The following is a 12,846-nucleotide window of genomic DNA, read 5'->3' on the forward strand; positions in this document are numbered from 1 at the left end:
GAACTCTACATCAGCTAGCGCCTAGGCAATGCCCAGAAGGCCGAGGGTGTAGCCGAGTTTGAGAACTGTCGAATCCATACGATTGCCTTTTAACGGTCCAACACGATTGTATTTTTAACGTGCTTAGGACAGATATGGGAATGCATTCATTTTAACTGCGACGCGGGGCATTCATTTTAACTGCGACGCGGGGCAATCGGGATAGCCCTCGAAGGAAGAAAATGTATATAATGGCAAATCTGAAAGCAGCGAATTTAAGGATGAGGCTAGCAGCGTTGTGTTCGTTCATGTTTGTGCTAGGAAGCATTCTGTCGTACCTACAGGATATATTTCCTTCACAAAACTTGAATGCAGAAAGACCGCTTTGGCAAGATCAACGACCGTCGCCACAAAGGTCGATCACGAACGAGATTCTGAAAGAGCTGAGATTGAATGGCACAACTCCTTGTCATCACGTTCGGACGACGAGCTTCAAGATAGTGGGTCTGCAAGGATACGACGACCAGATGAACCAGGCTCAGCAAGGTCCGATTCCGCTCTACACAGACAATCTGGTCAAGTTCATGCTGGTGTCGATGACAGAGAACGGGACGGCAAGGTGCTCGGGGGGGGACTTCTACGAATTGGATCTGGCAGGAGATCAATGGAGGTCGCGACCTCCTATTGAAGATCATGGCAATGGCTCCTATTCGGTGTCGATTCTGGTGGATGGAGCGTTTCCGGGAAGGTATAATTTCAGTGCCAATCTATTGTTCTACAACTATCATGGTCTGGATCTCAATGCCGACAGATGGGCGATGAAGCCATGGTCCAAGATCAGCAAGACCTTAGAGCTTCAGTTGATTTCTCGCAGTGCTGATAGCAGCAAGCCAGGCGTCATCTCCTCTCAGCTCAAGCAGTGCACCCGTCAGGACATGCATCTGGGTGATTGGAGGGGCCGCTGGACTCGCTCTTGGTACAATCAGAGCTGCCAGCCTGGCCCCGACGGTCGCTTCGACACATGCCTACCCCCCTGGCAACAAGTGTGCACGAAACCGTGGTGCCATGGCCGTGTAGCCCTCTTGGAGAGTAATGGATGGGTCTACTCTGGCCACTGTGCATTACGCATCTGGGAGAGCAATGAGGCTTGGGATTGCTTGGCTGGCCGATGGCTCTTCTTCTGGGGGGACTCTAACATGCAAGACTTCATTCGCAACCTCCTCGCCTTCGTGCTCAAGTTCAATCTCCCTAGATGGGCCAACATGACCACCTGGAATATGGATCGCACAATGGACCAATTTTTCGTCAACCCCCACTGTCCTGACCAAGCCGTTCGTATTTCCCTCGTCTTCAATGGACACCATCAAACCTACAACAATGACCTCGGCCTTGACTCCCTCTTGGAGCCTGGATATCGTGATCGTCTCCTCACATACTTCAATGGCTCCTCTTCTCGTCCTGATGCATTTATCTTCGATAGTGGCCTCCATGATGGTAAACACTTCCCCTCCTTGGATGCCTTCGTTAATGCTGTTGAGAATGCTGTGACTTTTTGGAGGTCTGTGTTTGGGGACACGCCACCTAGAGATGTTCTTCTACGCAAGACTATTGCTCCTGCCGGTGCCTCCCGTTATATGCAATCTAATCCCCACAAAATGGAAGTTTTTAATGCAGCCATGATTGAGCATTTTCAACACCTTACTAAGCTCCTCGTCATTGATGCCTTTGATTCCTCCTTTCCTTTTCACTTTGATCATTGTTGTAGTGATGGAGGGCATTATGGTCGACCTCCCAATTCAAATGTATGGCCATGGAATGGAAAACCACATCAATATTTTGTTGACCTAATGCTTGCCCACATGATGTTAACATCTATATGTCCAGAACATGCCTAACAATGTAGGCTTCACAATGCTAGACTATGATACAAAATCTATTTCTCGTCAACCGTTTTCTTCTAAGAAAAACCCTATTTAGGGTTTTCATCAATTGTTCTCTACCTTGTAAACATTACGTGGCAAGCTGTCATTCACTACGGACTCAATGTTAAGGTCATTTTGTATATATTTGGAGCCAAAGGTTAAATTGGAAATATACAAATTGCTATATACTTTTGGCATTTGGTTTTATTTTGAAGCTTTACATTGAATCTTATAGTGTATGCCTTTCTCCTTGGAGTAGTTAATGTGTTCTACTTGACCTGATTCTTAGTCCTATTAAGTTCAATCTTTTACAATGAGGAGAAAAATATTGTTTCCACTATTTTGCCCAGCTTGCATTCGTAGGTTCACAAAATGGCCTTGAAGAATATGGGGAGAAGGGGGAATATAGTGGAACATGATTATGTGACCATTGTGGTAGCAAGGGAGGTGAAAGAAAATATTGAAGAACAATTCAAGGGAATTCTATAAGTTGTAATGAGTTATGCTTTGAGTGAGCATATGTCTTGCATAATATGCAACCTACCCTTGGGTAGTGTCAAAGAAACTCAAAGTAGCACTCCAAATCTATCAATTGTCAAAGCTAGAATTGCTAGTTAGGCAAAAGAACATGCATAACTATGGATGTGGCATGTATGTTGTTATCCCACTATTCTAGAAATTAGAAATTCTAAGAACTACTCTTTACAATATCCTGAGTACAAAAAGTAGCAACTTTATAGATTGTAGTTTGAAGTTCATACGAGAGGCATATGCATCACCAAAAACCAAAACTTTATAAAAAAGACTCAAGAACCAATAATTGTTTCTTCTATCCTAATCCCATCTATCTATGTGACACGTTTTCTCACATCATTTAAGGCTTAACTATCCACACTGAATTTTATTGACATACTAAAAATCACTCCCATAAGTTCATTTTTAAAAAAGTCTTCAAACTGTTTGAATTACAAAACTCTCTTTACTCATCAAGATGCTTACAACCATTTCATTTTTTGGGTAGTATTCTAATGACTTCTACTTTTTGTCCCTCACACAGTGGGATAGAAGCACGCCATACCTTGAGATTGGATTCCTTTTCCAAGAAGATACACTATGCTTGTCATTTGTCAATGGCATTCCTCCCTCACTCTTTGGTGTGAACCGTCCACATTATAACATTTGTAGCCATGTACATTTTTGAGCAGCCTAGTTGTGTATTTTGCCCCTAAGGTTAAGCAGATTGTTTTATTGCTAGCTTTTAGAAAAATTTCAAGACAAAGCAAGACATGAATGGCCTCTTAACCTCTTGTGTATGCAACATAAAAAAAATAGAAACATTTATTTTTAGTTTTTCCCCCAAAAAATAAACTTATTGCTTTTTGGCAACTCCTCCCAACCTCTTATGTGTACAGTGACATTAAGGCTTTCTCCTTCCACTCCATAAGATCTTGCATGAATAAAAACATAAATAAGAAAAAATTCAATCAAGCTTACATATTTTTGGCTTAAGATCATTGCTAGCAAAATTCTTTATTCCTTTGCATAGGAACTAAGAATATTTTTCCATTTTAATTGAGGGAACCATATTAGGGAAAGAAGTATTTGTAATTTTGATTTATGATCATCAACACCTTTAAACTCTTTCAAAGAACCTTTTCCACATAATTTTATGCTTGGTTGATCTATGGGCTAATTTTATCATTGTTGCGCTTACCACCATGTGTGTCCTCAACTTACCTTATTTAACCATATTTATTTAATTCTCTAGGCATCATCTTGTAGTTCAAAATTCTTAATTTATATTCATATTTATGTTGATGGGACACTCGATGGGCATGGTAAATTTTTCTTTAGATACAACATGTGAATACTTCCCATTACCTTTATTACAAAGCGTATCTATGAAATCATCTCGTATGATACATCAATGTCTAGATTATCATGACAAGCATCATGAAATTTTGATCGATTTTCTTCATCATTTGGCTGTCATTTCTAGCTTCCCCCATTCACATCCATTTGTATCAATCAACAACATGTAAGGCATAAGAATTGTCTTGAATGGCCCTTATTATCGCTAATATATAAGTCATAATGATGAAACCTTCTCTTTGGAATTTATTAGGGAATATGTCTTGTGTTGAATTGAAGTTGACTTTGTCCCATCTCATCCATCATCAAGATTGTAAGCTTCTCTTTTAAAAATAATCCTAAACCCTATACAAGGTACATGAGCTATGGACTATAATCTTACCAAATGGTGAACGCTTGTGGCTCTCATGAGCATTTTTATCGTAGAAAACTAGCAAGAAACAAGAAACATTACCATACATTAAAATCCCACTGCAGTCAATATTATTAGTATTATTGGTGATTCATGTTCATAGTATCATTAATATGTTTTATAGTACCACCAACAATGTGAATAATATAAGCAATAATCATTAGGGGAGAATTGGGGTCTCCAAAGGGCCCCGAATTAGTGTTTCCTAATTTCAAGGCTTTAGAGACCGATTTAAGGTGTACCAATGAGAGCGCTTTGAGGTGTGGGGCAATGCCATGTTGAAGTTAACAAAAGCATTTATGGGAGAGCAGGCCTCCAACCCATAGTTTATACCATGGTCTTCACTCCTAGCCCTTGATCTAATCTCCAATTCAAGGGATACATTCAAATTTATGGTAGAACACTCCCAGCCATTGGATCAAGGTGTAGATCCAATGGACACCATCAAAGGATAGAGGGATCAAATCTGAGCCCTTGAAAATGGCAAGGATTTAATGGATGAGATCAAAAGAGAAGGGGATTCATTTTAAGCGATCCATCTAGAAATAGATCTAAGGGTGGAAATGCAAGGAAAATGTGCTTGAATCCGGGCCATTGATCTCAAGGAGATCCAAGGGAGGAGATGCAAGAAAAAGCTGCTCAAATCCGAGACATCAATTATGCACCTAGATCTCAGCCATCGATCTAAAGTGCTCCATCTATACCCTCCAAAATGCGCCTAGATCTAGGCCCTTGATTGGAATCTTTGATCTCCACCATTAGATCTCTCCTAGATCTAATGGTCCACATCAAATGGTGACCTCTCCCTCTTTATTACACCTCCATTCTGTCGACCTTTGCCAACAAAGGTGCCTCCCACCAATTTTAGCATTCTAGACATTTGATCAATCCACCAAGCACCTCCATCCAAAGGCCAAGGCTGCCCAAATTCAAAATAAAGGTACCCATGCCTACTGAATCAATGCTATGGGGCCCTTACACCATGGGTTATCATAGTAGGTTCATTTTCGCTTATCTTAATCCATTCCTTATGAGGCCCTTTTAAGACCCCATTTCTCCCCTAATGAAGATATTTATTAGCAATAATAAGATATTTATTGGCAATAAACTATCTAATTTATTGATTTATTTTTCCCAATTGCTAGTATCATGATATTACTTTCACACTCTGAAACCAAAAGGGGGACTCTTTCACACAAATACACCACTTAATTCAATTGGAGAAGAAGAAGAAGTAGACTGGGTACAATCTCCCCCCCTCGATGACTAGCTCATGCATCTTCATCTAGAGTATTTATAATATTTCATAAAAGCACAAAGAGCCAAAATTATCCCTCTCTTCCAAAATAAGGGATTTGTTTTACATAGCCTCTTTGGACCCGAAATCGATTTGTGTTCTCCAAAATATATAACTTTAATTTCACAATATTAAAGAAATACAAAACTGGCCCATGGCCATAAAAGATGCACCGTGCGGCACCTCAATTAGTACCCTCACAATAACTCCAATCGTCGCTATGAGTTCCATCACCTATCCTCAAGCCACCAATTACATTAGTTATTAACAATCAATCGAACGAATCATCGAATCAAATGATCCCAACATAACTGCGCTCAAAGTACAATAATCAAGCACAACACCAATAACACTAGGGACATCAGTATTAACATGGAATCACCCACAATACCAACCATCTAGCATGGCAAAACACATGCTAGTTAGGCATCCCTAACTAAACCACACAAAGCATCTACTAGGACCCCTGCCACATCTAGTGCGCTCCTATGGAATACTTTGCCATATTCATACTTGGATATAATAATAATATCCAAAGCAAGATATACCAGAAATATAATTTCCATAACAACATCCCTTGCAACTGACCATTGCGTGCTTGATTATAGGAACTAATGAGGTTTGGAAAAGTTTGAAAGAACCGCTCGGCATACACTAATCATAATCTCTATTATGATTCTTAAATTTGAGCAAATATATGGTATAGACATTTCCTTTTCGGGTGTAGATTTGTTGATGATCAATAATGCATTTAGGTTCTAATATTTCTTCTTCATCAACAATCAATGGTGCCTCTTCATAAATAGGATGTATTTAAGGTAGAGGTCCTTTGAATGTCTTTAAGAGGCTCATATGATATGAAAAGCATTATATATTTTCCAATTATCTAGTAATTCAAGACTATATGGTAGATCATTGATTTTCTGAATCGCCTTGAAAGGTCCATAAAAACGTGGGGACATTTTGATTACTGGCCATTTATCAATGCTCTTTAATCTTCTTTTCTCAATCCATAGAAGTACATAATCACCTTCTTTAAAAAGCATGTGTTTTTGTTTCTTATTAGCTTCTTTTGCGTACTTCTCTTGACCTATTTCAATGGCTTCTCTAACCTCTTTGAGAATATTTTGATAGTTCTAGATAAATGCATCTACTACTTCAACTTTATGGGTCAATCATGTGATAGGTATAGGTAAAAATTCCCCATAGATGATCTCAAAGGGTGCTCTTCCAGTTGCAAAATGAGCAATATTATTGTAAGCAAATCGTAAGAGGTGAAGATATTTGTCCCAAGTCTTTGGTTGACTTCCCGCATAAGCTCTTAACATGTGTAGAACAATACTATTTGTGACTTTAGTATGCCCATTGGATTCTGAACGAAAAGCTGAGGAGAAATCTAACTTAGTGCCTAGATTATGAAATAATAAAGTCCAAAAATTAATACAAAACTTCGAGTCTCGATCAGAAACTATGATCTTTAGCAAGCCATGATGGACAAATATACTCCAAAGATATGCTTGATGAATATATGTGCAGCTTGCTGAGCTATTAAATTCTTTTTGCATGGGATAAAATAGGCTTGATTTTACTAAAGTGATCCACTATCATCAATATCATATCATTTTGATTTTCCATAGTAGGAAAACCTCTTATGAAATCCATAAATATTTGTTCCCAGGATTGCATAGGAATAGGCAAAGGCATTAGCAATCCAGGAGTCTTTCCCATATAACTCTTGATATTCTGACAAGTGATGCATTTGATGATGAGAACTTAGCCACATCTTTTCTTATAGTAGGCCAATGAAATTCTCTTGCTATCAATTCTAAATTGGAATTCACTCCCCTATGTCCCATATATGGTGGTTGGTGCATTTCTTCCATTACAATTTGTCTAAAGGGTCGAATGATGCATAATTTCTTTTGATAAAAAATGTATCCATCATTGCATGAATATTCCAACATAGGATTCCAATTATTATTCTCTAATTTGTTCCATATATCAAAAAAGTCTAGATTCTCTTGGTAAGAATTATTCATACCTTTGAAAGGATGGTTCTCTACAACAATGATGTGATTAATACTTGGCTTTCTATTGAGAGCATCAACAACTACATTCTCTTTACCGGGTTGATACTAAATCATGGTCTGAAAACTTTGTATAAATGATGCCCATTTGATGTGCCTATCGGATATTAGTGGTTGAGTCAATAAGTGCTTGATACTTTATTGATAGGTTTTGATAAGAGGGCATACACATGAGGATATCGATCAGGTTTTTAGCACAGTCTCAAGGGAGCTTAAATGCAAGGATGTGGAGACAATAGATGACTTAGTAAGAAGATGTGGCAGGCAAGTTGGTGGACGTAAGGAAAGTACAGTATGTGAGAGGCTCGAAAGAATGTATGATTGGAAGAGCTTCATTCTACCTTTCATACAAACGGGTGGTGATGCATTGACAGGTCGTACCAATCCACACTACTTTCGTTTTTTTTTTAAAGATGAAAAACCTGTAATGCAATGGCAACAGTATTCTCATGATACAAAATGGGAACCTGAAGAACCTTACAATCTCTTAACTTCAATTCCCAGCAAGGAAAGGTATCCAACATGGGCTCATATACAAGAATTCAATGAGAGGTCTAACTGTGAAATAGAAGGATTAAAAGCATTTATTACATACAAAGAGGAAATGCTCCGGAGATATCCTGATTCGAAGCCTACTTGGAGAGAACACACTACCACTGTAATTAACAAGACATGAAATTTAATAAAGGACCTTGAGAGAATGCGAGGCTCAAAGGATGTCAAGGAAGAATGCAATATGTTTTGGCCAAATGTTCATAACGGTTTGCGCCCACAGCTCCAGTCTTTGAAAATGAATTTGTATCATTACTCCCACATCCATATTGTGGACCGAAGAAGAGAGAGTTTATGCCACAAGTAGATATAGAGGTCGATTGTTTTGTTGTGGTTCGGCCATCGGATGATGAATATGAGAATGTAAAGTTTTGGGTTGCAAAAGTAGTTGATGTGCAAAGAGATGACCAAGGGAGAGCTACAACATTTATAGCGATATGGTATGAGCCAAAGGGCAAGAAGGAGAATATGGATAACAACACATTGTATACTAATTGTATAATGAAGGAGTGGGTCCCAAATGATAAAGCAGTCTCTCAAGTTTCGACGAAGACAATCATAGTGTCCTGGCATTCAAGGGCAAAGAAATCAAAGAAGCACATGGGATATGAGGTAGAAGGAAAAATAAAAATACCACAGCAAACTATTTTGCATATACACGAATTTTTAAGGATGCTCGCCATGGAGGAAGTAGAAGGAGATAGCGCAAATGAAGAATGTCCATGATTAAAGCTTTATATTGAAGTCCATTGAAGGATTTTATTTGGGTACTAGGCAAGAAGCCAATCCAAGACAATTATAATCAGAGTCATCACCTCCTATTCAAATGAGAGTCAAAATATGCACTGGATGTCATCCAAGGGTACCTGCTTGCCAAGACAATAGGGAGTTAATGCAGATGGCACCTGGCAAGGGACTATCACATTGAGCAATAAGACAATAGGGAGTCAATGCACCCAAGGGGCAAGTCTTGGCAAGACAACTTGTGGGAGTTAATGCAGATGGCACCTGTATATTTTGCACTGGATGTCACCCAAGGGTCAAGGCTTGGCAAGACAATAGGGAGTTAATGCAGATGGCACCTGGCAAGGGACTATCGCATTGAGCAATAAGATAATGGGGAGTCAATGCACCCAAGGTGCAAGGCTTGGCAAGATAAGTGGGAGTCAAATTATGCAGATGGCACCTAGCAAGGGACTGTCGTGACATTGAGCAATAAGACAATAGGGAGTCAAATTATGCAGATGGCACGAATTGAGGCTCTTTAAGAGCAACAATTTAAATTGTAAACATATCTATAGCATTTTGGATATAAAGACTCTAGCTGAGAGCAACGTCTCTCAATGTAATCATATAATAATAGCTATAATTGCTATTATACCTCTTTGGTTCAATACAAAACTTGGGTCTTATGGCATCATGTCTTTTTTCTATTTATTAAAAGTTTAAAAAATTTTGTGCATATTGCGAGTGACAATGTTATTTTCATGAAATATTTAAGTCTCCTTTCATGGATTTATAAATTTATCACGTCAAAGAAAAACGTCAAGGAAAAATATTAAAAATAATTAAATTAACAAATAACTTAGATATAGCTACAATTTCTAATATAGGATTATTTTAAATTTTTGCATGTTGGTGCAAAAGTATAGATTGAAAAACCCATATTTTTATATAAATATGATAGTGCCACAAAGTGAACTTTTGATTTGGGAAGAATATTTTCAGAAAGTGAAATTTTGATTTGGGAAGGATATTTTCACAAAGTAAAGTTTTCATTTGGGAAGGATTTTTGGGCTTCGTCCAAAAACAACACAAAAAGTCCAAAATTAATGAAATAGGTGTTCATTGTATATGATAGCGCTCTGGTCCTTTGGCAATGCAATGTTGGACTCATGGAGAAAGGCCCACGAGGCTTCCTGTGCACGGCTGGGAACTAGAGTTAATAGAGACGGCTTTTTGAAGGGTGATATAGTCTAGAGGGCATGAAGAGGTGCAATTAATAGCAGAGGTGGCATGGAGTAATTCTTTCTTCTTCTTCTTCTTCTTTTGGCTTACCCTATGTGGGTAGCCTAAGCATCCCTTTGATTTGGGGAAAGCAAAAATTCCTATTTTCTGAAAAAAATTTTAGTTTTTTATGATTGGAGCATGCGTTCAACCATGATTGATGGAGAGGTCTTTGTGTTAAATGGAGCGGCATTTTTTTGTCTTCATCTCTCTCAAGAATTTTGTTATTTTTAGAGGAGGATATTCGAATTAATTACATGCTTACACCACTGCCGAGCATTACCTTCTGCATGGAAGGCCTCTGATGTATAATTGAAACATGAAAACTGTTTCGTGCCCATTAAGTTGGAGCCTCATTATTGAATTCTCATTTTCTTACCTATAAATGTTGCGATGCAATCACGTTCATACTCCTGTGCTTTGTGTAGCGTGTTTGGAGTTTATTCGATGGAAGCCTCCGATACAGACTCTGGGGCGTTCGTGAAAGGTCTCCAGCGCTGAACTATTTTTCCCTTCTGTTCGAAACGTCTTTCCTTATTTTCTTCTTCATACCTTTTTTGTTCGTTGACACTAATGTTGGTTTGCATTTGATTGCAGGGCTTGCAAAGGTTTGCCGTGAGGCAATTCCTCCACGTCTCTGTAGTCCTGTGCCTGCTGAACGACCAGCATGCTGTTGGAGATAATCCGGAGGAGCCAACGATGCACCCAAAGGTGTAAGCGTTGAACGAAAGCGTGACTAATTTTGTTTTTCATCCGCGATGAGCATTCTTACAGCAACCTTTACATTCATTCGTTTTGTTTGTTACTGGCTTCCTTTTTTTTATAGACATTTCACCTTCTCCCTCTCCTCTACCAAGATTCGCTGCCACCTCTGCTCTCTTTGGCTCTGCCCTGTCTGGTTCAACCACCTCTGCTCTCCTGGTCTTGTCCCAAGCTTCAACGGTTCGGGCTGTCTCTGGTCTTCACGCCAACCTTTGATAGTTTGGGAGGCCTCTGCTGCATTCAATACATTTAACTTTTTTCCCTTTTAAAAATTGTGTAGTTATTGGAGTTGTGTACGCTTGTTTGTAGAAAAGTCCTCCCCACCTATTCCAAGGTCAAGCCCAATGTTGGTTGGCACTCCAAGTAGACCTCCCAAAGAGAATCTTCTAAAAAATTTGCCAGTCAAGAAACCTCCACAACGTCCTTTGAAAAATTCTTTCCAAGAAGTGGTGTAAGAAGCCTATGCTCAAGGTAATAGATTAGATGTTTTTTTATTATCTTCTTTTGTCATTTGTATCCCAATGAAGAGACTAATAATTTGCGAGAGCCCAAAGTGTGTGCACTTTAGATCCACCATAACCTGTGAAGTGCAATGTAAAAGGGAGGTAGCAAGCTAAGGGTGTCCACTTTCGGACCACTCGCGGGGGAGCATGACACCCCCCGGGTGAAAATACAAAGGTTTTGCTTCGGTGTTCAATACCTCGATCAAGGTATTGTGTCTAATGAAATTGGCACACATGGACAACCGAAGTGAGCCTATACCTAGATCGAGGTCTTGCAATTTAAACAACCAAACCAAGCCTATATCTCGAACGTGGTGTTGTGGCACCATCACAATACCTCAATCGAGGTATCGTGGCACGTCCACACATGGTTGTTAAGACACTCGTGTCTTATGATAAGACACTTAAGACACATGTCTTACCTTAAGACACCTTTAGACACACTCGTGTTTTTTTTTTTTTTGGGTGGGTGGGGAGTAATAACACACATTGAGTTTGACTTAGCCATGCCATCATTGATGGTGACTTTGGATCTAGCAGTGGCAGTGACCTTATAAATTCAGATTAGGATGAATCTTCAGAGATTTGAGTCTTGAGAGTCGAAAGCTTCCTTTCAATTATATGTATCGAGATGCAGTTTTCATTCATGTCACATGTGACAAGATTCAATTATCAGTTTAAACCTTTAAGTACTCAAAACTTGCGAGCTCTTTAGCCATAACTCATAACTTTAACTTTTAAGACTTGAGTGACAAGTCTTGACGCTTAACTACATTGTACAAGTGCATTGTTTCTTCTTGCATTATTTAAGTGTAGCTTATTGTACTTCTAGAATCTAGCAGCTAGCTATGCTAGCAAGTTGTACATTTGTATACTTATACATATATCAAATAAATATTTGTTATTATAACCACAATGGCGTGTCTAACGTGTCTTATCTTTAAGATACTTTAGACACTCGTGTCTGAAGCGTGTCTAACGTGTCATGTCTTAACATGGCTTACAACCATGTGTCCACATACCCTGATCATGGTATGCAGGACTAATGACATGGAGGCGTGGCAAATACCACGATCGAGGTATGTGGCATCCAACATGGTATTCAACGTAGTGTGCTGGCAGCTGACATACCACGATCGAGGTCTAACACGGTCGCATGGCAAATACCACAATCATGGTTTTCAGCATCCTACGTGGCCAGTGGCTTGACTTGACATGGAAGGATTTCCTTACATGGAGAAATATCAAGGATTATACGTGGCAAAAATACCACGATCGTGGTATTGCATGTGGACAACCACGTATGCATGTTTAGACTTAATATGCATGGCATGATATGTTCATGTGAAATGTACCACGATCGTGGTATTGTGAAACCCTAAATTTTCTTATATAAAGTCGAGCCCCTCATTGTTGAAACCTCGATCGAGCTCCTCCTCAATCGAAATCGATA

The 12,846-nt window shown here is 39.1% G+C and overlaps 1 protein-coding gene across 1 annotated transcript; it reads left to right on the forward strand.

The window, feature by feature from the left end:
- Positions 1 to 230: 230 nt before the first annotated feature.
- On the forward strand, positions 231 to 1,874 carry LOC147902490 (uncharacterized). Its single transcript, XM_087373248.1, has one exon. The coding sequence runs from the start codon at positions 231 to 233 to the stop codon at positions 1,872 to 1,874; it is 1,644 nt and encodes a 547-aa protein (XP_087229374.1).
- The last annotated feature ends 10,972 nt before the right edge of the window (positions 1,875 to 12,846 follow it).

The sequence above is a fragment of the Dipteris shenzhenensis genome, chromosome 4 (genome assembly GCF_047967505.1).
Source record: "Dipteris shenzhenensis isolate YYH24624 ecotype China chromosome 4, Dip_SZ_1.0, whole genome shotgun sequence".
NCBI lineage: Eukaryota > Viridiplantae > Streptophyta > Polypodiopsida > Gleicheniales > Dipteridaceae > Dipteris > Dipteris shenzhenensis.

Bases quoted from the DNA above. Each gene is read 5' to 3' on its own strand.
- LOC147902490 (XM_087373248.1), top strand. From the start codon at position 231: ATGGCAAATCTGAAAGCAGCGAATTTAAGGATGAGGCTAGCAGCGTTG.